The sequence below is a fragment of the Hypanus sabinus genome, chromosome 12, assembly GCF_030144855.1.
Source record: "Hypanus sabinus isolate sHypSab1 chromosome 12, sHypSab1.hap1, whole genome shotgun sequence".
Lineage (NCBI taxonomy): Eukaryota > Metazoa > Chordata > Chondrichthyes > Myliobatiformes > Dasyatidae > Hypanus > Hypanus sabinus.
In genome coordinates, this window is record NC_082717.1 from 62255180 (window position 1) to 62282385 (window position 27206).

The 27206-nt window shown below is 40.3% G+C and overlaps 1 protein-coding gene across 8 annotated transcripts in view; it reads left to right on the forward strand.

The window, feature by feature from the left end:
- The window catches only part of LOC132402935 (rho guanine nucleotide exchange factor TIAM2), a 263572-nt gene that overhangs the window by 201621 nt on the left and 34745 nt on the right, over positions 1-27206 (forward strand). For 7 of the 8 annotated variants that reach the window (XM_059986063.1, XM_059986060.1, XM_059986061.1 and 4 more), the window contains 3 exons: positions 2415-2507; positions 3502-3738; positions 8144-8244. In XM_059986063.1, coding sequence (XP_059842046.1) covers positions 2415-2507; positions 3502-3738; positions 8144-8244 — 431 coding nt within the window. Of the gene's footprint in view, positions 1-2414; positions 2508-3501; positions 3739-8143; positions 8245-11235; positions 11367-27206 lie in introns of those variants that run through there. The other variant, XM_059986067.1, reaches the window with a different exon arrangement.

Consider the following 27206-nt stretch of genomic DNA (forward strand, 5'->3'; position numbering starts at 1 on the left):
CCGAATATAATAAAAAAATTGCTGTCACTTCAGTGAGTTTAATTGACAAGAGAATTATCCATCCTTCTCCACTCTGGTGTTAGTATCACAAGGCAAACTTACTTGGAAGCTTATATTTCATAATAGAACCACAATTAGCTCTAAGTAGTTGAAACAGGCAAAAATCTTCCGTTGACTATCCCAAAATCTGGCAAGTTCAGAATGCCACAATTCCAAAACACATAGTGAGCCAACTAAACCATTTCCCCCACATGTTCACTGTTTAGTTACTCTTTTACACACTTCGGTAAAGTGGAAACAAATTTAAATTGCAGTCAGCAAAATGTGGATGATAATACATTGTGTTGTGATTAATTTGATAAAGCTTCTATAATCTTCCTCACTGAGATTGAAGTTCTGAGTCTATCATAGTGATGAGCAATTGCTTGTGATTTGAAGTCCCTGATTTGTTCATAGGGGTAACGTGCAATGCTGTTGTTGCCCTAATATTCTGTTCATTCCCAGAAGGAGTGATCTGCTTAGGCAAGGGAAAAAAAGTCTTTATTGGAGCGCTTAATATTTGCCGTTGATGATTACTTCAGGGTAGAGTGTCTTTGATTATCATTGTCTGTATTTGAGAGGTGATCAAAAGTATCTTTGGTTAGAGAACAAAAGGATGCTGAGGTAGAAACAGTTTCTTGGCAGGTGTTCTGGACTGATTCATGTCGGAATCATCAGATCATATGCTTTCTTGAGCTTTGATCATGTTCGTTTTTCTCTTTAATTAGAAGAGCAGATGTTCTAATGTAAATAATTGAATAGTGACGTGACTGATTTTTTATGATTAATTGGACATGTTACGGGATATCCAAAATAACAGAAATGGCTTTTTTTTTTCAAATTTGGCCAAAACTGCAATTATACAGGAATGACAATACTGTATATGTAACCTAAATTTTTATAAATGAATGATAGGAGAGGAAAGCTCTTGCATGTGATTCAGAATAGACTATATATCTGCATATGCTCACAGGCCTTTTTATGTGGACTCCTTTAAATTAAGTTTGTTATTTATAAGTGAGCCGAGGAAGAGAATACAATATATTATTTCCCTGTTAGTGTTCCTGATATCCTACTGCTAAACACTGACTGTACTGCTGAATGTCATTCCAGGAAAGGGTGGTAAAAGCTGGTGCTGTTCCTCAGAAATCTGCCTGTTTGCAATTTGATTTCAGGGCACATATCTCCCTAAGTTAGTTATCTGTACATATTTCCTCACTGTTCACCTTCTTAAACAAAAAAATCATTTATTCATTTGATCTGGGAGTTCCAAGTTCTCAATCTCAGGAGGGGAATATCATTGCTGCTGGTATTTGTTGCGCCTCCTGATGAGCCCTTGAATGGAGAATGCAGTCAACCATGTTGGTGGGTGTGGAATCACAACTTGAATAGGCTTGGTGGGGTTTCTTCCCTAAGGGGTAGTGGTGAACCAGAATTTTTTTTTACAGAAATTCAGGAGTGTCATGGTTGCCATCTCTAACACTTCTTTTATTTTTCCAAATTCCCCAGCTGTCGTAGTGAGATTTGAGCACAGATTTCTGCTTCTGTGTCTCAGTCCCCTGGCTATTGGTCAAGTAATCGAACCATAGCCATGGGAGCCATATTTAATGAGAATAAATTTAGGAAGGAGGCTGTGGCAGAAATGGTAACAGCTTAAAATAGTGTTCCCGAGCACCTGGTCCTTTATTGGGTTGGATGTGAGCATGGGCTTAGTCTGGTACTTGCACTTGTTATGTCCCAGATTGAGCTTGTTATTGGTCTGGAACCTGAGGATGGAAAGACAGCAGGGGGAGCTGAGTCCTTGCTGATTAATTTTGTTCATTTTCAGCAAATGTGGCCAGCAGGTATGGCTGACAGAAATTAACCCCGTCATCCCTGTTCTGCCTTGGAAGAGTATTATTACTCTATGTGGTTGTAAATCTTTGGAATGTATTTCAATCTATAAGCAATGAGTCCAAAGATGGAAATGGTTGTTGAAATGCTTCATATTCTCACTGTAACTTCCTTTCATTGCCAAATTATTCTCATCAGGTACATTTTCTTTTGGTTTCGGAAAGCCATTTACTTTTCTTTATGGTTCCAGTTTATTAGGTAAACTATGGTTGCTGTATTGGAAGATTTGGAGTTGTTGAAATCCTGGTCATCTACATCATTCCAAAGAAGCTTATTTTATATATTGTGGGATATAGTTTATGACTAAGAAATCCTATAAAATTTATATAATATATTCCTACTAACTTGCTAGCTTGGGAATGATCTGTTCATATTGTCAGAATGGCAGCATCCTGGCATGTACTGTTTATACCTGAAGTGCAATATCATAGAGGAGCAATTATTTCTAACGTGGATATTTTACTCATTCTCCTGTTTACAAGGTTTCGCTGTGGCTGGTCAAGTAGACGGAAAGCAGCAGCACAATTCTCTGTTTGTGAGTGACGTGCTTCCTGGTGGACTGGCCGATAAACAAGGTATTATTGACTGCCTTTATCCATGAGAAGTACTGTGTTTGGGAAAATGGCTACATTCAGTACTGTGATATGACACACTTTGTGTTTATAGTTCAGTGCCTCCATCAGAGATTCCACTGGTGGTACCTGTCCTGCAATACCTTAAAGAGAGTACAGAACCAGATGTACTATGATTTGTGAATGAGGTGACCACTGGCTGCAATGCTCTCACAGTGGAACAGTTTGCTGAAGATCAGTGTCTGGAATAAGATTCCAAAAGAGAGACACTGCATGCTAATTATACAGTAAAAGTTAAAATAATCCAGCAGCCTCAAGACTTTGATGGAGTTGGGTTGAAAGGTTTTCTGGACTACCAGATGTTACTGCTATTAATTCACCAACACAATCTTATTTTATTTTTTCTGTATAATAATTCTTTCACTGAATCATTGTGTTTAAAGGGGTTGGAAATAGACAACTGGTCAGAAAAACCACTGCAGACCCCAGTTCCAGCCACAGCTGGGGCCTGCACAATCCTAGCTATGTTCCTGACCCCAGTTCCCAGCTCCAGCCGCGCACATAGGCCTCACTGGCACTCTGATAGCAGATGATCAGAGGCTTACTGTAGTTTGTGGTATTTTTTTCATTCTTTGAATGAACAGTTTCTGAGACAGTTATCAAGTGCTTACATCTTCAATACTGTTCCTGTGGCATGTTAGAGGTCTGCAAGAAACTGAGGCTAGAAGGAAATAAAAATCCTGTGTGTTCATGGGGCAACACGAGCAAAATTTTTACATAAATGAATTCAGTACACAGTATGTATACCTCAGTTTCTATGGCATAATGATTATGCTATTATTAATAATATTAATCATTTCAGTAAAAGTTACTTAAAAATAGGTGGAAAAATATGAAGTAAAACAATTATTTGTGGTAGCTTCATTGGCAGCCTGATGTTAAGATCAATTTGATGATTTGGGTGACACCCTGAATTATGTTTTCTTTTTTCTGTTAGGTGCAAGAGTCGGAGATGAAATTTTAATAATAAACGGAGAAGTGGTTACAAATCTACACCATAGAAGTATTGAATCCTTGTTTGCAGAAAATCACTTAATACTTACTGTCAGGAGATTTTCTTCAGACTGGAACCAAAGAACAACAGAAATTAATGACTCATTAATTCAGATAACTCCACTTCCTCCTGACCAATCAAAACTGCTGGAGGAGTTTGTTGACAACCATTTCCTTCCTGGTGAGTTTCTCAACTTTTAACTAGAAAAACAGTAATTGTAAGCCGAGTCACGCTACGAAAGTGCAATGATGTACATTTAAAGGATTATATTTACCTCATACAAGGAATGATTCAGGGTTCAATGTTTAAACCACCATCTTATGCTTTCCCTTGAATTATTGATATAATAAGTCGTTCAGGCCCATTCTACATTTCAGTAACAAGCAATAGCTGACAATGTTATCTTTATATGTACAAGAATTTCACAATTATTAATTATATCTGGTCACAAACAAGAGAAAATATGCAGATGCTGGAAATCCAAGCAACACACACAAAATGCTGGAGGAACTTAGCAGGCCAGGCAGCATCTATGGAAAAGAGTAAACACTGGACGTTTCAGGTTGAGACCCTTCATCTGGACTGGAAAGGAAGTTGAGAGTCGGCATAAGAAGTTGGGGGAGAGAAGGAGGAAGTACAAGGTGGTAGGTGATAGGTGAAACCTAAGAGGGGGAGGGGTGGTTTTGGGTTTGGGTATTTGATCCTCCACAATATTCTGCATGGAAATTTAAACTGGAGGTGGCAGTGTTTTTTTCTGAGGTTGAGTTATGAGCTGAACATCAACCTGGCACGGATGGAGAGCGTGCTCTGGAGCGGTCTGTCACTGGATCGAACTTGTGAACTGCTGTTCTCGAGCCCGGTGCTGATCTCATTGTGTCACCAGCCAACCGAGTGAAGTAAAGAGCTGCGAAGTTGATTGGTGAAAGAGATGAAGAGCTGGAGAAGGAGGAACCAATAGGAAACGACAGAAGGCCATGGTAGGGAGGTGATGGACAGGTAAGAAGATAAGATGAGTGAGGAAAAAGGGAATGAGGAATAGTGAAGGAGAAGGTGGGGGGCCATTACTGGAAGTTCGAGAAATCGAATTTCATGCCATCAGATTGGAGGCTACCCAGATGGAATATAAGGTGTTGCTTCTCCACCCTGAGGGCAGCCTCATCGTGGAGGTAGAGGAGGCCATGGACTGACATATCGGAATGGGAATGAGAAGTGGAATTACAATGGCTGGCCACTGGGAGATCCCACTTTTTCTGGCAGATGGAGTGTAGGTGCTCAGTGAAGCAATCTCACAACCTACATTGAGTCTCAGCGATGTGCACCTGGAGCACCGGACGCAGTATACAACGCCAACAGACTTACAGGTGAAATGTCGCCTCTCCTGGAAGGACTATTTGGGACCCTGAATGGGGCAGGTGTAGCATTTGTTCCACTTGAAAGGATAAGTGCCTGGGGGGGTGATCAGTGGGGAGGGACAAATGGACAAGGGAGTTGTATTAGGAGCAACCCTGTGGAAAGCATAAAGTTGGGGGGGGGGAGGGAAAGATGTGTGGTGGTGTGATCCTGCTGGAGATGCCAGAAGTTGGGGAGAATTATGTGCTGGACACGGAGGCTGGTGGGATGGTAGGTGTGGACAAGAGGAGCCCTATCCTTCGTGGGGTAGCGGGGGGATGGAATGGGGGGAGACTTGCAAAATGGAAGAGATGCAGGTGAGGGCAGCTTTGATGGTGGGAGATGGGAAGCTCTTTGCTTTGAAGAAGGAGGACATCTCCTTAGTTCTGGAATGAAGAACATTATTCTGAGAGCAAAAAAACTGTCCTCTTTTCTCAATTCCTCCACCACATCTGCTCTCAGGATCCCCTCTCACTGTAAAATTCTTTCCTCGAGATGTATCTACCATGGGGATAAAGACTGTGACCATTCACTATGTCTTTGCCCCTTGATGTTTTATATCTCCTTATAAGGTCAACTCCAATGCTTCAGGGAAGAAGTTCCAGCCTATCCAGACTCCTCATGTCTGAAGCCCTCCAGCTTTAGTAACATCCTTGTTCTGCACATTTTAGAACTTAATCATAGTCTTCCTGTAGCCAGATAACCAGAATTGCACACAGGACTCCAAACGTGATCGCACTGAAGTGCAATATCCCAGCTCTCATTAGTGCACTGACCAAAGAAGGCAAACTCGCAAAACATTGTCCCCTCAGGGGACTATTATCTGTACAAGTTCTGCTATGATTTAACTTGCCAAGATGCAACACTTTGCACTTGTGCATGTTAAATTCTATTTGCCATTCCTTGGTTCACTGTCCATGTTAATCCAGATCATGTTGTAACTTTATTTACTGTCCACTATGCCACCATATCTGATGTCATCCAGTTTACTAATTATGTCACCTGCATTCGCATCTATAGATGACAAATAAAGTGCAGGAGACGTTGGAGTGTCAAAATAAAATTAAAAGATATCCATTTTTAGATTTGGTTAATATCTGGGCTGTGAGATTGAAACTGATTGAGGAAGACATAGCTGACCAAATTTGCTTGCCCACCCATTCCTTTTTGGCTTTTGCCAGAACCAGAAGTAGACCTATTCCTCCTTTTTCAGCTTCAAGGAAGCAGAGCAATTTCAACAGCGTCGATCGTAAATGAATATTTAAGTAATAAATGGGGATCTTATCTGAAGATTTTTACTGATGTCTCAGTGGACCCAGAGAGCAGTGAGGCAGGATTTGGGATGTCCGTGTCTCACTTGGAGTTGAGATTGGTCACTGGGTTTCAGATGGTGTTTCTGTCTTTGCAACAGAATTATTAGCAATCCTCTGGGCCTTACGGTGGATAGAAGACTCTCGACCATGCCGGGTTGTCATCTGTTCAGATTCTGCTGCTGCCTTAGAGGCTATAAAAGGGAATACATCAAAAGCTCGTCCTGACATAGTTATTGAAATTCTCTTAGTTTTGTTTAAAGTAGGGAAAATGGGTTGTGAAGTTAGACTTACATGTATACCTGGGAATGCTGGGGTGGAGGGAAATTAAATTGTGGATGGCATTGCAAATTCTTCCTTACTGAACGGGCAAGTAGGAATTAGAATACCCCTAGGCAGAGGAGAATTGAGAAGTAGGATAAAAAAAGGCGTAGAGAAGAAATGGCAAGAGGATTTGGAAAATGAATTAAAGGGAAGGCATTTCTTTTCTAGTCACCCTCTGGTTAAAAAGGTCTCAGCTACTACTCCTTAAATCATAGAGATATGGTGAAATTAGCAAGACTTAGGTTGGGGCATTGTGGGCTAAACTATTACTTCAAGATAATAGGAAGACATCCTACTGGATTATGTGACTGTGGTAGTCCAGAGACAGTTCAGCATGTTTTGAGTTGTAATCAATACAAAATTGAAAGAAGAATATTGTTCAAGAGGCTGTCTGACATAAATGTATTTTATTTTTCTGTTAAATCTTTGTTTGGCCACCAAGAGAACCACTGTCTGATTGAGAAGTTTATTATTCTGTTTCTATGTGCGACTATATTTGAGAACTTGAGTTTCTTGAAATTCTGTAATTAATTGTACACCCTGCGGAGGGCAGTAATATGCCTAGATGCGTCTAAACTGCTGGAAATAGAGGAAGAAGATGAAGACAAATAACAGTGGACTTAGGATAAATCTTCATTGCCCACCATTGTTCACAGGCCTCCAATTTAAACAAAACCTCCACTACCACCCTCTGACTCTTTCTACTAAGCCGATTTTCTATCCAATTGGCTAGCTCACCAAGTGGTGAGCCTACCATTCTGTTATCTGTCTAGTATCTGCATGCAAGTAAGTGGAAATAGATGTTGAACAAAAAAGTACCCATTTGCCCACACACAGTAGGTAAGGCAGATATATCATGCATATGCCTCTTAGTTCTGATGTGTTTAAACAATGTGGAACATTTTATAGGTTAAATGAATCTGCCACTTTTGTCATTATCTCAGATAAAGTATAACTTCCAGCCTACTTAAATCTATCTAACAATTGTTGTGTTTGAAGGAGTCAAATGAATGTTAGTTTATATCAGAAGGTGCAGCCAAGCAGCGATCTTTGTGTACTTCTGCACAGAGATAACTGAATAAGATTGCTCGACATTTGTATATAACTAAGTACTGGTCTAATGCTGACTGGAGCCATTTAAGCAAAAAACTATTTATGCAAACTGGAGTGAAGGTCTATCACAAAGACACAATGCTTCATTATGGTTATGTCTATAGCATATGGACTGAATTTTTATCTTTTATACATGCTCAACTGGTTGGTACAGTCATGTAATGATTGCCATTTTTAATTTTCCTCATATTTCAAATACAGTAAATGTGTGACTAATTGAAAAATTCATTCAATATGCACGAACTTCCTCCTCCACTTGATATATTTTATTGCTGACTCTTAGAATATCATTTGTCTTCAATCTTTATTTAATAACTTGTTCTAAATAATTATTATTAATAGTCTGAATTGTGAGGGGTATCAGCATTGTATTAAATGAACAGTTAAGCTAAATATAGAACTGGGAGAGATTTTACATGGAAAATGTTTGACTCTTGAATGTATTTCAGACTTCACTAGTGTACCGGCAGTACCAGCTATTAAAAAAAGTGCCACAACAGACTATATGGAGTCGCAGTATCAGGCTGAAAATACAGAAGCGTTTCTAAAGGTAAGTCGACGGCTTCAAATACCACTGACAAAGCCAAGTTTAAGTCGAAACTTTGAACTGATACCGTGGTGGACTGTGATTAATATGTGAGGATTCATTGTTTATTTCATTTTCCTGGTAGCATATTTGAATCAAATTGATTATTAAGATTACTGCTCCAATTTATACTTAGCATTTGCAGGGGTAAATGTTGATGTGAGCATGGGGAATTTGAATACTTCCAGAAGGCATTTAAGTATTCCTCGTTTCAATTCCTTGCTTTTTGCTGTGGTTTATACTTGTCTAGTTTCCCATTCACCTCTTGACATGAGTGTCTTTAAATGCTCATGTTCACATGAGAAGTACCTTAGGAAAGAAATTGTTCTAACTAACAATATTCTCGTTGCTTCCTTTCATAAAGAGAGCAGAGTCTTTGTTTTATTCTGTAAGGTTTTCTGAATCCAAATAGCTCGATCATTGAATGTGATGTTTCTGTTTGTTAACTCTCTCCAACCACAATCCCTCCAAAAAGATTTTGATTACTAGAGGTCAGATGTAACGTGAACTGTGCCCTCAAACTGATTGATGAATGTTTCAATCTTAAACAATATCAAACTTTTTCAGCAAACTGCAGCTTCGGTAAGCAATCAGGAGCAGAAATTGTGGTTGTTTGCTTTACTGAATACAGGTCTCTAGGATGCTTTGGCTTAGTTGAGTTTCTGTATCATAGACTATGAACAAACTTGGAGCCATCTGACCCTCTCAATTTAATACTAAATCCTGCATCCAATCAATAAAGATGCAGGTGTGAACTGCAACTGCTGTAACAAACATCCTATGAAACAAAACATTGAATTCAATAACCGTTATTAGCCATCCCAAACTTAATTGTGTTTCCAATGTTAGATTTTTTTCCTCTCTCCTACTAATGGTAATTGGAAGATTCCTTCACCTTCTCCATCTTCCCTTACTGCCATACACATCTTTTATCATTCTCCGATCTTTAGTATTCTCATTCAGCTAACACTACCATTATGTTTGTTGTTCAGTCGCTGCTTGTCTCATTTTTTGGTATTTACTCCCTTTCATCTGTTTCTGCATCTTAATGTTTGCCTTACCCCCAACTTTTCAGTTCTGATGAAAGATATATGATACAACAATGTTGACACAGGTGCCACCTAACATGAATATTTCCAGGTTTTATTTTGATGCCTTGCAATTATTGAAGTTGACTTTATATCCAGATTTTGCTACTTTGGAGTCATTAAACGTCCAAAGCTCGGATGATTTTCTTCCGCAAGCCCAGTATTTATTGTCCATTCATAAATGCCTTTACAAATGTGATAGTGGGGTGCTGCTTGAAAGGCGACAGTCCTCTGGTGAACATAATTCCACAGTGCTATTAGGGAGAGAGCTCCAGGATTAGATGCAGTGACATTGACAAAATAACAACATAGTAGTGTTAGTTTTGTGTGCAACTTTGGGTGGTAGTAATTATTGGGATTGGTAAAATTGTTTATTAAAGAAGATTTTTCTGTACTGACAGTTTAGCAAGGGTATTATAAACTCAGATTAGAGAAGATCAGATTTATTTGTCACACAAGCATCCAAACATACAGTGAACTGTATTGTTTGCATCAATGACCAACACAGTTCAAGGATGTGTTGATGCAGTCTGCAAATGATCCAGGCGTCTGCCCACAACTTAGTAACGCAAGTCTTTGTGGAATGTGGGAGGAAACTGGAACAGCAGGAGGAAATCTGCAAGGTCATGGAGAGAATGTACAAGTTCTTATAGATAGCGGCAGGAATTCAAGCCGGATCGCTGGTGCTGTGAAGCGTTGCACTAACCGCTACGCGACCATCTCGTCCTTACTGAGGTTCCCTCAGCTAATGCAATTTGAAGCTTTTCATCGCTTTTTGGGAATGTCCCTGCTCTTAGGCAGGGTGACCCATTTCAGCTAAAGTTTGAAATCTGGCCTGAGCCTGTCAGGCCAGTGGTTATGCTGGTTTCTGTGGCGTGAAGCAACTGAGAGTACAAGACGACTATCTGCCCCCCCCGGATAGGACGCCAGTCTATCGTGAGGTTAACCCCCCAGCATTTTGCTGGTACCCATTTTCACTGGACTGGAGCAGTGTGCGGTTAAGTGCCTTGCTCAAGGACACAACACGCTACCTTGGCTGGGACTCAAACTCACGACCTTCAGATCACCAGTCCAGTGCCTTAACCACATAGCCACACACCACACTTCCGCTTCAGTTCTGTGGTTTTTGAGGTCACTGGTGAGACCATTCTGGAAACTGCAGACACTTACAGTGGGCATCAGCACCCTTCCAATGAATAGGCTAAAGGTTACTAGTACCATTATAAATGGTCTTTCACTATTTATTTTCTGAAGCAAAAGAGCCAAAGAACCAAAAAGGGGAGTGTCACAGAGAGAGAAGAGGGCGGGAAAGGAAAGGCGGAAGAGAGCTGCTAATTTGGATTCTCACATGCAATCCAAATAAAACCTATTTTGATGAGTTGCAGCTGTGTGGTAGTTTCTGACTGTAGTGCTGCCACTGAGTGCTGTGTAATTTCGTGTATCATTATCATTTGAAAGCACCTATTACTGTCAAAGCCAAACTTGGGCTTTGTCAGCTCCACTGGTAGAGCCTTCGAGCAATGAGTACAATTAGAATTTGCTGTCGGAGCAGGATCGCACTTGTTTAACAGAACGTGGGGCAAATAATAAAAATAGAGTTGCTTTGGGTGACCTGAATGCATCAGCTCGGTTAAATGTACATCAAGGCTCCGGATTGGTGTATGTAATCCAAAATTATTTTAATGACCGCAAGCTAACAAAGTTGCACACACTGTGTAGCATCCTGACACATATTAAACATGACAAAAGGGAAGCTTATTTGTGTTTGAGGCAATCTGTCAGCAACCCATTTCCTATTATGGGCAGTGGAGTGTGCAAGGAGGAAGTTCTTGTTATGCTGCAATTTTTAATTTTGTTTATGTTCAGTGACTGTCTTTGCAATCAATCCATAAGAAAACACGGTGGATGTTAGATGACTTTTTGGATCCAGCCAGACAGACTATGCAGCTGAGAGTTTTTTTTCTCTGTTTGATAATGGACCTTTGAATAGTAACACAGGTGAGAACATGTCTCAACACTGTTGAAATAATGTTTAACAAAATATTAATTAACTAAAAAAGCAATTAAATTGCCTTCAGGTTTAATTTTACTCACAAATTAGCAGCTGCTGATATGCAGATTTCCTGATTGTTTTTCTGAAGGGTATTTAGCTACCAACCCTGCTCTGCATAAAAGTAGGTTTCTAAATGTGTTCATATGTCTCTTTACAAACATGAGCCTATTGCCATGACCGAGTTGTTACTTTAGACACCTCTCTACAATATGCTTTCATTTATTTCATGTGTTTCCTGTGTTGTTTTTGTGGCGTGTGATATTACAGCAGAACAGGGTGAGGCAGTGTTAATTTGTACAGAAGTAAAATTTATACTTATGAGCAAAGAGGTAGTTGGATATCTAATTTTGCAGCAAGATGGGACAAGGGTCCATACTGCATCTTAGCAGAAAAAAATGTTGAATAAGGTGAATATATATGAATTATGTCTGCATTCTGCAAGAAAGTCTGTCTCAATAACATTAAGACAGACATTTTTAAAGCCATTTAAGGAGTTGATGTCTCTGTGTTGGTAAATCTTGCTAGTGTTTAATTTAATGGTAATCTAGGATGGTTGAGAACCATGCAGCCATTTTGCATTATTTTATAATTTTTATGTTTTTGCACTGTACTGCTGCCATAAACCAACAAATTTCACATGTCAGTGATAATAAATCTGATTCTGAGTAACTGTAATTTTGATAGAGCAAAAGAGAATGCAATAATTATAATGTACCCCAGTCAGAATTTGCATTGGAATTTTATTTCAGTATTTTCAAAGTTGTTTCTGCATTTGTTGTAATTTTGATACATAATATAGAATTTTACTTAGAATTGTTTTTTTTTATTCCCACCACTTGAAGACATTAGCATACAGGTTCTCTCTGGTTTCAAATGGATGCCCCATACCGAACAATGGCTGTTTGGGAGGTGGGGGACCAGAGGGCTGGATCGTGCTGAGCAGGCTCACTCACTCACTGAGTCACACACACTCTTCCCACACTCTCCTCTCACAGCTATTTCTGGGATCCTGTCCCACATGCTCTTTCTGCTTATTGGCAATTTACAAACAGTTCAGATTTGAATCGTTCTTGGGAATGGACACGTGAATGCCAGTTCCAACCCTGCTACCTTGTTCATAATCATAGTTATTAAGTATTGGCAGTACTTTAATTTTGAGTGGATGGCTGAGAAACTGATATAGCTGATCAATGGATAAAGTGGTCAGAACTGCATTAAATTGAAATATCCTTTCTCTTATAAGGCAGTGGACCACAACTTGACCTGCATAAACAGTTAGTATACCTTATAAATTAACATTTAAATTGGCTGTTGAATCATGTCTGTGGAGTGCTTTTGAAATTCACATCCAGTTGTGCATTGTAGTTCAGGGGTATGATTGGTTTGTTTTGCAGAGGGTGGATTGGATGGACAGAGACACAGAAGATGGTCTGGTGCCTGGTATTGCAGAATTTGCAGTCTTCATTTTCATAATGTAGTTAGAACTTGGGCCAAATTCCAGACTCTGGACGTTTATTGCAGGATTCATAGGCGTAGTTCAAGAAAGGCACAACCTCGGCTGTTTTTGCTTCCTTATGGTGAGGTCAATTATAGTAACTTCCTTTAACAGGGACACCTTTATTGTTTTATGCATTTTGATAAACTCAGTCCAACACATTCAACCTCTTTGGGAAACAAAGGCACTTCAAATTAGAATATCTTTTTCGGTCTCTCTTCACCTTAGTCTTTGCCTCAATTTCACCCACCATATGAGAGCACCTAAACTTGGACATAACATTGTATTTAGCCAAGTCCCCTATGTTTGTGTTTGAGGAAGAGGTATGCTTTGTTACAGAGTGAAGTGTTTCATGATACACATCTAAGAGTTGCATTTGTTTTGTCAATCCAGTCAGTGGCATGGTTATTCAGCACAGGACATAAAACATGACAGCACAGTAAAGGCCCTTTGGCCCACGATGCTGCGCTGGCCTTTATTCATAACTTTCCCTATTGTCTCCAAGTTCAGGCAGTACATAGGCAATTTTTGTTACCAAAAAGACAACTAGAAAGAGAATGTGTCTGAATAATGGTCTTAAAAGATGCTGGCAAGACGACAGTAGGAACATGAGTGATCTGGCAACATTGAGATCTGTTACTCAGTTGATTTGCTGTGTCAAGTGACTCACTTCCAGTCACTCCAAAGCCTGTGCTTTATCTTCAAGGCACAAATCAGGAGTGTAATATAAGTCACCTGGATGAGTGCAGAACCAACAACTCATGGAGCTCAACAGCAACTAGGACAAAGCAACACATTGATGCGCACACCTTCACCATGCTAAACTTTGCTTCCTTCCGTCACTGTTGCGCTATGACTGCCAAGTGAACCACCCACAGTGTGCACTTCCCTTGCTTACCTTGTCTTCTCTAATTGCATTTTCTGAATTTCTGATCCCGTCACCAAAGGTCAATTGCAGAGGGTGCATGAACACCACCATCTGCGTATTCCCCACTCTACATGTTGCGCACTACTTTGTCAAAAGTAATTCGGGCAATGCAGTAATGGTGATTGCATTAGTAATGGTCACATTTTGTAAAATGAGCCATTTTTTAAATTGCTTTTGCTGATGACTCAGCCAAATCTCTCTTCATTGCTAATATTAGATCTGACCCAATCTAATCCTGTTTCTTAGTTCTTAATACTCAATTCAGCTTAGCACTATACTAAGGATACTAACCTTGAATAATTTAGAGTAAATCCTTTCTTCCATGCACCTTAAAGGGGGAAAATATATGTTGATGTGTGAGACAATCATTTCACATTTGTTCTCTGTATCTGTGTGATAGAAGCAACAAACATTGCTCCTTGTCTCTGGTTACAGTGTTCACCACTGTTTTCAATTGTACTTCTGAAGCTAAATGGTTATAAAAGGCAAGACGAATGTTGCAATAGCTGCTGTGTGGTTAATTGCGAGGAAGAGAACTTTAAACTTACGGAAGATGTATATGATCTTGTCAGTTGGACAGAAAACGGCAAATTGAATTTAACCCAGAAAAATGTTACACAGCAAAGCAAAGGAAAAAAGATATCAAAAAGCATGGAGGAATTGTTCGTGTGTGTGTGTGTGTCTGTCTGTCTGTCTGTCTGTCTTCAGATCCTGAAAGATAGGACCAGTTAATGAAATTGTTAAGAATAAACAAATCGATGAGATGCTTTCCTTTACTGGCAAAGGAACAGGATATAATAATGTATATGCTATAGATATATTAGATATACAATATATAGATTATTCGATCAGGAAAATGATGCTAGAACTGAATGCAACACTGGTTGGGTCACAGCTTAAGCATTGCACATAATTCTGATCATGTTACAGAAACGATATGATTACACTGGAAGGGCTGTAGAGGAGATTAAGGAGGATGTTACCAGGATTAGAAACTCATAGTAATGAGGAAAGATTAAATATGCCTGGTTGGTTTTCTTTGAAACTGAGGCTGAGTGGAGCTTTGAAGTTTAAAACAAACAAAAATAAATTGAAGACCTACAAGAAATAACAGGAAGGATTCATTTTGTTTATCAGAGGTCTCAAATCATGTGCATAGGTTGGAAGTAATTGATAGAAGGTTAAGAGGGGAAAGGAAAAGCCTTTTTTTCACCAGAGATTGGTCCAGTATGAAATTCACAGCGGAATGGTGGTGGAGATGAAAATGATCACCACATTTATAAGATATTGATATGTGTATTTTGAAAAGCCCTGACCTGCAGGACTATGAAGGCTTTATTGGAAAGAAGGATTAGCAAGATCCCTCTAAATAGCCCAGTATAGGTGCAATGGGTTAAAAAGCCATAATGTCATAATTTTTTATGATCCTATAACTCTGGCAACTTTAAATGCTGCATTTATTAGGGCTGGGAGTGACTTTGGCCCCCTACTGATAGTTGAGCTATTTGTAATGTGTAAATGGAACGTCAGGCTCAGTCAGCAAAATGGATTTAGTAGCTTTAATATTTATTTCACCGGATTTGGGAAGCCTGGGAGCTGAAGAAAATAGGCATAAGATCAACAACCGTAGGCTTTTCCAGCATGAGGAGCAAGAATCCTACTCTTCCCCATCCTTCCATAAAAGAGCATCAAGTATGCTAGCTGCATACTGCTTCTCTCTGCACTTCTCCAACTGATCTCTTCTTGTCTGCCATTCCCTGAATTCCACTAACCTTTGCTCTTCTTAAATGCTTAGAAATACTGTCTAATAATCTTAATAGCTAGGAACCATTCAAGTTCTTGTCTACCTCAGACTTCTTTGAATTTCAGCCAGTGCGAAAGGGAGGATAAGCAGGTGATAGAGAAGGGACACACTCAGACCAGTGGCTTGAGATGTGTCTATTTCAATGCGAGGAGTATTTTAGACCATAAGACCATAAGATTTAGGGGCAGAAGTAGACCATTCAGCCCATCAAGTCTGCTACACCATTCAATCATGGGCTGATTCACTTCATCCAGTCATCCCCACTCCCCTGCTTTCACCCCATGCCCTTTGATGCCCTGGCTAATCAAGAACCTTTTAAACTTTTAGTACTTTTACCCTATTCTTTTACCTGGATGAAGAAGTGGAGGGATGGGTTAGTAAATTTGCTGATGACACAAAGGTTGGGGGTGTTGTGGATAGTGTGGAGGGCTGTCAGAGGTTACAGTGGGACATTGATAGGATGCAAAACTGGGCTGAGAAGTGGCAGATGGAGTTCAACCCAGGTAAGTGTGAGGTGGTTCATTTTGGAAGGTCAAATGTGATGGCAGAATATAGTATTAATGGCAAGACTTTTGGCAGTGTGGAGGATCAGAGGGATAATGGAATTTGAGTCCATAGGACACTTGAAGCTGTTACGCAGGTTGACTCTGTGGTTAAGAAGGCAGATGGTGCATTGGCCTTTATCAATCATGGGATGGAGTTTAAGAACCAAGAGGTAATGTCGCAGCTATATAGGACTCTTGTTAGACCCCACTTGGAGTATTGTGCTCAATTCTAGTCACCTCACTATAGGAAGGACGTGGAAACCGTAGAAAGGGTTCAGAGGAGATTTCCAAGGATGTTACCTGGATTGGGGAGCAGGCCTTAGGACAGTGGTCGGCAACCCGCGGCTCCGGAGCCGCAAGCGGCTCTTTCATCTCTGTGCTGCGGCTCCCCGTGGTTTGTTAGTTTTTGAAATGTAATTCGAAATTTGAAGATTATGGTGATCTTGTACAATCTAAAAACGTTGTGGAGACCCCATTTCCTGGCACATCCGAACCGGCTCACAATTAGCCACTGTTCCAGCTAAGGGAGCTAGCCTACGGGGATTTGTGAGTACGTGTCTTTTGGAGCATCCACGCCCATGGGGACGGGTTGAGGGAGGCTTTAAAGCAAGGCTGTTTTGTTCGAATAAAGTTACCTTTGACTGCAGTGTCTTTATTTTAGCGCTGCGTGTAGCACACTGCTACAACATGTTTTTTATCGCTATTAATATACATCACCACTGCCAATGCCTGACACCCGCCAGTGTGTGCCTTCTTTTAATTCTTCGATCCAAGGTAGGCTACCTATGGAGTAACTTCAACCCAATGTCTTTTTTTCCAGAGTTCAAAATGTTTTTGTTGCATGCAGAAATGTAATATCGTTTTCTCTGCAGGAGTTCATCAATTTCATAAATGCAACACATTATAGTTTGTTTATACATAGCATAAAGGCAAAAAAAAACCGTTGTATGCAGTGTTATTTCATTTTAAATGTCAAACGGGTTTTGTGGCTCCCAGTGTTTTCTTTTCTGTGGGAAATGGGTCCATATTGACTCTTTCAGTGGTAAATGTTGCCGACCCCTGCCTTAGGAGAATAGGTTGAGTGAACTCGGCCTTTTCTCCTTGGAGCGAGAGAGGTTGAGAGGTGACCTGATAGATGTGTACAAGGTAATGAGAGGCATTGATTGTGTCGATAGAGGTTTTTTCACAAGGCTGAAATGGCTAACATGAGAGGGCACTGTTTTAAGGTGCTTGGAAGTAGGTACAGAGGAGATGTCAGGGGTAAGTTTTTTACGTAGAGAGTAATGACTGCGTGGAATGGGCTGCCAGCGGCAGTGGTAGAGGTGGAAGCAATAGAGTCTTTTAAGAGACTCCTGGATGGATACATTGAGTTTAGGAAAATGGAGGGCTATGATTAAGCCTAGGTAGTTCTAAGGTAAGGACATGTTTGGCACGGCTTTGTGGGCCGAAGGGCCTGTATTTTGCTGTAGGTTTTCTATGCTTCTATGTCTCTGTTTTTGGTTTTTCTAGGTTTCCCAGCAGATGTAAATACCACAAGTCTTCAAGTACACACGTGCAAACTTGTCTAATTTTGACTTCAAGTACTGTACCGGTTTTCTGTTCTCCAGGAGAAGGCAATTATTCTTTCCCATGATTAACCATCCGCATCATACATTTCTCCTGAAATCAGATTTTCTATTCAGGCAACGTGTACAGATTTTCCATTGGCAGATGGGTTATTTCCTTTAGTGCATGATTGAACTGATGTTTTCACGATTCAAAATGTCATGTCTTTATTTATTTTAATAAATAAATAAAGGCATAAAAATAAAATAAATAAAAACTGCAATACTTACAGCTGTGTATTCTAAATACAGTCAGATTTTTTCAGCACCTAGATTGCCTTTCACAAGAAGTGGCATATAATTTCTGGGCCAAAAATGCACTGAAGATCTTAATGTTAAAGCAGTTCATGTTACTGAGAAAAATAGAACATTTATTATAGAAAAGGTGATATTAATTTCAAGCAGTGTTCACTCTTAATTGACTTCAAAATTTGCAATTGTGAATTGGATTGTTTATGCTCAAATGCTTATTTCCTTCCCTTGGAAACTCAATTCTATGCCATAAAAACATTTCTTTTATATCTTTAATGCCGATTGTTTCCAACAAAGTTACATTTGAAATAAATGAAAAAATCATCTAGTTCCAGTCAACAAATGGGACTTCTTTAACATAACACAGTGAAAGAATGTATGTCCTTCTGAGACTAATGCCCGCAATTACTGCAACACTTTGGACATAACCTTTTAGCTAGATTTTAAAAGCATGCTTTTATTTGGCTAACATAACAGCTGTAATTTCAGCTGCAGTCTTACAGATGCTTCAAAATGCACAGTACATGGTTTGGAACTGGCTGAAAGTTAAGTTGAATTTCAAAGTGTTTGTGTTTATCAAAGGAATACAGGAATGGTTAATGGAATTTTAAGGCAGCTAAAGGAAAGGGATTAAAAAGTCAACTCTTGTTTAATATATGATTTGCTTGGAGTTTTTTTTCATCTGCCTTGCAAAAAAGCCTTTTCCAAATTGCTAGTGCGCTAAGTTGGTTTTGGAGAACGATAATTGCAATATTGTTGATGAAACATAAACTGAAAATGTTCTGTTTGTGGAATCAAATAGCATCGGTCATTGATGCATCTTGATATTATCAAGATTGTTAGGTAACACAAGAACAGTATGTTTGCTTAGTTGGGTATTGTGGTCTCTCTGCTTTACTCAAGATATTGTATGGGTAAGATCTTCAGCTTAACGCTTGCTCACTGGGCTTGTTTACTATAATTGAATCTGCCTTTATCAATGTTCCATGGAGAAAAGTTACATTCCATAAAGAAAATAAAAACTGGCTTTAATAAAATAAAATCATGTAAGTAACTGGAATTTGCAAAGAGCAGCTGTATCTCTGGCCTAAAACTCGTCGAGTACCGTAAAAGTCATGCTATACGTGTGTGCACCTGTGACCACAATCGACAGTAGCTCAAATGAATTCACCTGTCACGGAGATGGTGACTTAAAGCAGTAAAATAGAAAGGCACAGAATTCTACTGCATAGTCCATTCATTCCTTCACTTCTGTGCATCTTATTACATTAGTTAATTCTCTCTGTTGTTGAATTCCCACACATTTCTTCCTCCTCCCCCACCACCAATCCCTATCTCTGTGCCAACTCCCAGCACAAATTTCATACCCTTCCTTATTTTGGTTCTAATCCTGTTTTCCACCAAATTGTCAGGCAGTGCATCCTTAACAGTGTAATTCATTATCACTTTTGTTTTGCTATATTGCCTCAATTAAACATAATCTAACCAGAAAAATGAAAATTTAGTTCCTTAAAACCACAGATACTGTGTGCATAGTTCAAAGGAAACATTACATAAAGATATACTGCAGATTATGATTGCATGTCATTTATCAGATACAAGGACAAAGCTGCAGAATCCATTTATCTAAATCGGAGGTTCTCAGCCTGGGGTCCATGGACCCCTTGCTTAATGATATAGGTCCATCGCATAAAAAAGGTTTGGGAACCCCGATCTAAATCCATTAAGTAAAATGCATTGTGCTCAGTCTAGCTCCATTGCTGTCAGCCTAGTAGAGAAGTGAGAGCTTTGGAGATATGCAAGCACGTTTGCCATATTCTTTGTTGCGCATCATTTGCATTACTTCAGTGTTAAGTTCCATGGCAAAAAAATTCATACTTCCGAGCTCTCACTTTGCACTACGGCTTTGAATCAAGCCCCAGTTACCTATGTAAACAGCACTGTGGTAGAGTGCAACTTTCTGCAAAAAAAAAGCTTCTGTGTGAGTGCAAATGTTGCATGATCGAAAGATTCTGAGTTTACTGTTAAAGAGCTTTTATTGACCTACAGTGCAGTAGATAAACCAAAATGGCCTGCGGGGATTTGAGAGCCAGGATAATTGTGACTTTGAAAGCAGTGCAGGTACTTGTCTGAGCATCCATGGTCATGGGTGTAAGTGAGGACAACCTTGTGGAAGATCAGCCTGCATAGACTGGGAGCTCCATGCATCAGCACCTCGCCTCCAGGTCACTATTGTGAATATTCCCAAGCAGAGCCCACTGACAACTGGATCTGTGCAGTCCAGTCCAAAGCTGGATATATAACCCTACCCAAGTTTCACTGGCACCTCATTACAAGATGTCACTGTATTCACTGGCCTTTTCAACTCAGTTTTAAGCAATATAACAGTTTTAAAATTCTGTCCCACTCCATGGTTTCATCCTACTCCCACCTCAGCCAAAAGCAGCTATAATAGCTTCACCTCTCCGGTGTCGGCCCCTGCACGCCTTCACTCCTCTGCTGTAGAGGTGCCCACAGCACTAGATGCTCTGAACTTCGGCAAAAATATTCCACCTCCCTATCCTCTGTGAAGATATTCCTTAAACCCCATATTTGATCAATTTTGTTTGATTTGCAAACTGCCTTAGGATATTTTACACACTTGAGATGACCATATAAATGCAAAAAGTTGTGTTTTTGACTTGGTCCAATTATTTGTCAGGACAGGATCATACTTGGGTTTCTTTTGGAGGAGGGGACTAAATGACAACAAACATTCTAAGGTGGGAGTGGGTATCAGAGAAGTGCATGCCATTCACAGTAATGTAACAAGGTACGCTGTGGGGGGGTGGGGGGGGGGAGAGTCGGTGCTCATTTATGGCTTAAAAATCAGCAGGGAGGCAAACCAGAAAATTATGAAAAGCATCAGTATAGGAAACTAAAAACTGTCATCTTGAATGATTTAAAAAGGACGCAGGGTGTAACAGTTCGAATAAATGTAATGTGCTACAATTTACTAAATATCTATGTAATGCCAATATTAGCTATGCCTTGTATAACAAAATAAGACAAAACGTGAGCCAGAGTAAGATCGTCCATTTGTTTTGAAGTCAGTAGTGAGATTTTGTAGTGTCGTAGTTCATGAGTGGTAATTACAGAAGGTTGACCTACACAGCCGTGCCATAACAGCATATCAACGTAATTGCTACCAGTCCTGAATTTAATTTAGAAGAAAGGTTAACATATTTCTTCTTTCACTTTAATTTTAGGTTCCAGACATGCACACTGCATCTTAACTGACATAAAAACATTGAGAATCAATGTCACTGGGTCAATAAAGTTGAAGTAATTGCAGTTACAGTAATAGGAAATGAAATAATTATTTTGCCATATATCTTGAAAATCGCAGATGGACGAAGCACCTGCCAATATTATAGAGCACCTGGTAATGATCAGTACTGATAAACCTTACTTCACCCTCAGCTGCACTGACTAGATCATATCTGCACAAGGATTCATCTACTACCAATTAATGAGATAAATGAGCTGCAAGAGGCTGCGTTGTTTCTCAGAAGTTTATCTTCATGCTCAGTGAAAGCCATTTATCAATAAAATAGAGTATAACCTACGATGTACTTAGATCAAAATTCTATAGTATCAAGGATATTCACAAATAAGTAAAACTGATATGGTTTACATTCCCCTATGGGAAGATGAGTTAATACTCGCAATTGTGTGATTGCTCCCTTCCTGTTTCTGACTCCCCCCCCCCCCCCCCCCGCCCAATACCATTCCCCACCTCTTTCACTCCAGGGCAGTCTTTCCAACCAATCCACTGAATTTTTTTGATAAATGTGTTGATAAAGACAGTTCAGTACGTATGGTTAACATGAACTTTGGTAAGATTTTCGATTAGATCTCAAATGGGATGCTAGTGCTAAAGGTTAGAACCCATGTGATCCAGGACAAGTCGAATCCAAAATTGGCTTGGCAATTGGAGCCAGAGGGTGTTGGCAGAGGGCTGTTTTTGTAAATGGATGCCTGTGTCTAGTGGTGGTTCACAGAGATTGGTGCGGGGACCCTTGCTGTTTTTAACATATGTGAGTGATTTGGGTTTGGGAATAAAGGGGATGTTTTCTGGTTGGCCGCCAGTGACTAGTGTTGTTCCACAAGGGTCAGTGTTGTGTCTGCTACTTGGGGAGTGAGTATCACAAGTAATATAATAATATTGAATCACTTCTCAGCCAGAGTTACTGGAATATTGCCGATAAAAATCAACTATTGCTTAAAGGAGCTAAATTTTATAAACAAAGTCAAATACATGTGATGCATTAACTTTCATGTCCTGCACACAAGACAGTTCTACTCTATGTTCTTTAGGGATATATGGCGGTTAACTTGTTCATAATCATTCTCTAACTTTTGATTATAGCTGGTTGGTCAAGATTTTGGGTTTTTTTGCAGAGGGCAGCTGATGGAAATCGATATGAAATATACTTGCACTCTTATCTACGTTGGTTCCTAGATGGAGGCTGATGCCCATTCCAGTTCTATGTGTTCTGAGGTAACTGATGAAGCCAATGTGGAACCATGGACTTCACAGTTGATGGAAATACCAGACACAATAGATACGTTGTTCTGGATAACATGGAAGCAGGGGAGCAGGGTGGTTATTGGCCTCCCAGGGGAGACTGCAGTTGCAGACCAGTGGGCATCCTTCCACATATCCTTGAACAGAAGAGTAGTAGTGGTTGGGAATTTTATTGTCAATACTGCAGACTGGTGCTTCTGGGCTAGAAAAGTGACTCCAAATCAGTGGCCTCCCAGGTGCTATGACCAAGGGTATCTAGGAGAGGCTATGGGACATTCCCAAAGTGGAGGATGTATAGCCAGAGGTGATAGAACATGTAGTTAGTGATTACATGCATGGGAGAAGGGATGAGGTCCTGCAACATGCATTTAGGAGGCCAGGTAGCCAAGAATAGGGCCTCATAGGTTGTAATTCTGGATTGATTCCAGTGCCACAAGCTAATAAATATTGGGTTAGCAGGACAGGCCAGGTGAACGCCTGGCTCAAGGAATGGTGCAGGAGGTTCCTGGATCAACAGGACTGTTTCTGGGGGAAGTGAGACCTTTACAAGCTGGGTGGGACCAAACCCCCTCCATGTTTGCTCATGTTGTTGGGCAATGTTTAAACTTAGTTGGCAGGGGAAAGATTTAGAGTAGCTGTTCACATGGAGATGGACAACCACCTAGGGTAAACCCAGTAGGCAGAACAAGTCCATGGGATTCAAAGCTAAATTGCACTTCTTTCAGTACGAAGAAGATTAACTCTAATTAGCATGGGAATCTACAATATTGTCATGGAGGCATGGTTAAAGGATGGGCAGGGAAGTATTACACTGTTGGTCAAAACTCTTTTGAGGGAGGATATGATTGAAAACTCCTCAAATAGGGCCATATGGATAGACATTAAAAACAAAAAGATGTTCTCACTTGGTTGCAAACCACCAAACAAGTCAGCACAGGAACAGATATGAACAGAAAAAATAATAATGATTCAATAAAAATAAGATTTATATTGGAGGATTTCAATTTCCCTAAATATTAACTGTGATGCCTTAGCGTTAAAGGTTCAGAAGGCATGGATCTTCTGAGGTGTTCAGCTGAGCTTCTTGAAACAGTATGTAAATAGACCAATGAAGGAAGGAGCACTACTGGGCTTTATTTCAGGGACTGTGGCCGATCAGGTGGAAGGAGTATCAGTGGGAGATTATTTTGGAGGTTGTGACGATAACTGTATATTTTGATGTTATTATGGAAAAGGCTATGTATGGATGGACCAGCAATAAAGGTCTGAGACTGGAGAAAGGCCAAATTGATAAACATAAGAGAGGACTTTGCAAAGGATCATCTACTTGTAGTTAGGTCTACGTCTGCTCAGTGGGAAGCACATGAAGGAGAAATAGCAGGCGCTCAATGCTAACCTATTCCTGTAAGGTAGTGGTCACCAAGCTTTTTAAGCCCAAGATCCCCTACCTCAGTAAAAGGCAAGATTGACTCCAAATCTATTAATTACACGCATGCTCACCGGGGCAGAAAAGACCGGAAGTAAACCCCTGCAACCCGGAAGTAGAAATAATGTATAAACACCAGGGGTCACCACCCTTTTTTTTGCACCGCAGACTGGTTTAATATTGACAATATTCTTGCGGACTGGCCGGAGGTGGGGTGGGGGGGGGGGGGGGGTTGTTAAACGCAATGGGAATACAGCAATACTTGAAGCAGGTTCCTTATGTCCAGTCTATTCCGCAATTTAGTTGATGTGTCTCAGCTGCTGTCCCGTTTGCTCACGTTTTTACCGCTGGAAAAAAACTGAACGGGTTTGTCTTTCAGTGCGGTGTGCTTGGACTCAGGGTACCATAGCAGTTTTGAGGGTTTCATTGCCTCATTAGACAGCCTCCGGGCCTGAACGCCAGCCTCCCACTCGCTGCCTTGGCCAGGTGCATCTGTTCCCATACCGGGACCGCAGTGGTCGCAGTCCCGAGAGAAAGCGACCGACCGAGTGAGGAGTGCATTAGGGCGCACGCCCGCCCCCCTTGTAGGATCTATGGGCTAACAAAAGTTTGTTTCACTAAATCACAGCGAGGTAGCTGCCCTGCTGCATATGAAACCTTGAGCCCGAATGAGGTCTGTGAATATTTTAGCACTGGGTTCCCATGAACATTCAGTGTGCTGAACAGGTTCAGAGGCAGCGCCCGTCTGTCCACACTCTGGGCCGGTAGTATCGGCACTTCCCGTCGGCCAGTCACCTGAGGCCAACCAGTGATCCCTGACGCGCTTGGGTAATGTCCTCGCATTTATTCAAGTTCAACAGTGAGCGTGACAGGGAATGAGGAAAGGTGCAGCTGACTCATATTGTTTCCTCCGGCCCAGTGGTTGGGGACTACTGAAGTATACTGTGTAGTGCGGAGGGGTGGGGGGAGCTACACGCATGTGCACTGGGCAGAAAGAACGGAATTAAAACCCCGCAATCTGGAAAAAATATCTCAACAGTATTTGTGTATTTATTTTTCTTTTTTTCCGGGATCTAATGGGAAAGTCTCCAAGATCAACCAGTCGATCATGATCGACGAGTTGGTGACCACTACTGTAAGGGTAAAGGCCAGGGAAAACAAATAGAAGAAATCCTGGATGTTGAGGGATTCTGAGGGTTAGATAAAGAGAAAAATAGAAATGTGATACTTATAAGGGACTAGTAACAGTGGAGGCCCATCTAGTGTATGAATAATGTAGGGAGGGATAGATGGAATAGACAGCATAGGGAAATGTATGGTTATTATGCTATATGGACAAGTGTATGCCATATTTCATTAGGAGTTTGAGGAGATGTGGTTCATCAACTAAAACACTCAAACTTCTACAAATGTATCATAGAGAGCATTCTGACTGGTTTGGGGGGTGGGGCTACTGCACAAGTTCGAAATTAGTTGCAGGAGCTTGTAAAATTAGACAGCTCCATCATGGGTACCAGCCTCCGTCGTATCCGAGACATCTTCAAAGAGCGGTGCCTCAGACAGGCAGTTCCATCATTAAGGTTCCCCAGCACCCAGAGCATACCCTCATCACTCTTAATGCTGGGAAGGAGGTACAGAAGCCTGAAGACACACTGTCAGTGATTCAGGAGCAGCTTCTTTCCCTCTGCCTTCCGATTTCTAAATCGACTTTCGACTCATGAACACTACCTCACTACCTTTTTATTTATATTATTTTGTGCTACTTATTTTAACTTATTTAATGTAACTCAGTTTTTTTCTTGATATTTATTTACCATGTATTTCATTGTACTGCCATAAAAGTGAAGAAATTTCACGATATATGCCAGTGATATTAATTGAATCTGATTCACTTTGGAAGAAGGAATAAAGGTGTTGACTATTTTCTATAAGGGTAGAAAATTCTGAAATCGGATGTGCAAAAGGGCCTGGGAGTCAATAGTAAGGAAACCAAATACAATGTAAACACTCATGGACAAGAATATCAAGACAAAGATGTAATGCTGAGGATTTATAAGGCATTGGTTGGACCACATATAGAGTATTGTGAGTAATTTTGGACCCCACATGTAAGAAAGAATGTGCTGACTTTGGAGATGGTCCAGAGGAGATTTACAGGAATGAAAGAGTTAACATGCGAAGAGTGTTTGATAGCTCTAGGCCTGTAATCACTGGAGTTTACTAGAATAATGGGGGAGGATCTCATTAAAACATACCAATTATTAAAAGGTCTAGATAGAGTGGACATGGAGTAGATGTTTCCATTAGTGAGAATGTGTAGGACCCAAAGGCACATCCTCAGAATTGAAGATCAGCCCTTCAGAACAAAAATAGGAGGAATTTCTTAAACCAAAAGGTGGTGAGAAGGTGGAATTCATTGTCACAAGGTGGCTGTGGATAACAAATCATTGGATATATTTAAGTGGATGTTGATTAGGAAGTGTGTCTAAGATTACGGGGAGAAGGCAGGAAAGTAGGATTGAGAAGGAAAATAAATCAACCATGAAGAAATTGTGGAGTAGACTCGATGGTTTGAATGTCCTAATACTGCTGCTATGCCTTGTGGCTTTAAGAAAAAAAAATTAGAAAGGCAAGGAAGGGTCATGAGAATCAGCAGTGGACAGAAATTAGGTAAATCTAAAGGATTTCTGTGTTTGTGAAAGACACTTGTATGGAGTCTCAGGAATTTCTCCAGATGTTCTGGTATCCTCCCACAGTCCAAAGACATACCAGTTAGTAGGTTAATCGGTGATTGTAAATTGTCTGGTGGTTAGATTAGGGGTTGCAGGCTGCCCAGCTTAAAGGGGCGGAAGGGCCTATTCCCACTGGCTCTCTAAATAAATAAATAAATAACTAAATAGATAGATAGATAGATAGATAAATAACAATCTGGTAAAAGTCAAGTCCATTAAGGGCAATGGGATCAATGTGTATGGAGCCACAAGGTACAGGCAAAGCCCTAAATTAATATTTTCCTTCAGTATCAAAATGTAAATAAAGATTGTCATTGGAGAATTTTGTGATGGAGTCAGTAAAGGTCTAGAGTAGCTCTCCATCAATAAAGAGGAGGTATTCAAAGCCTTGGCGGGTTTAAAAGTGGAAAACCATCTAGGAATGGTTGT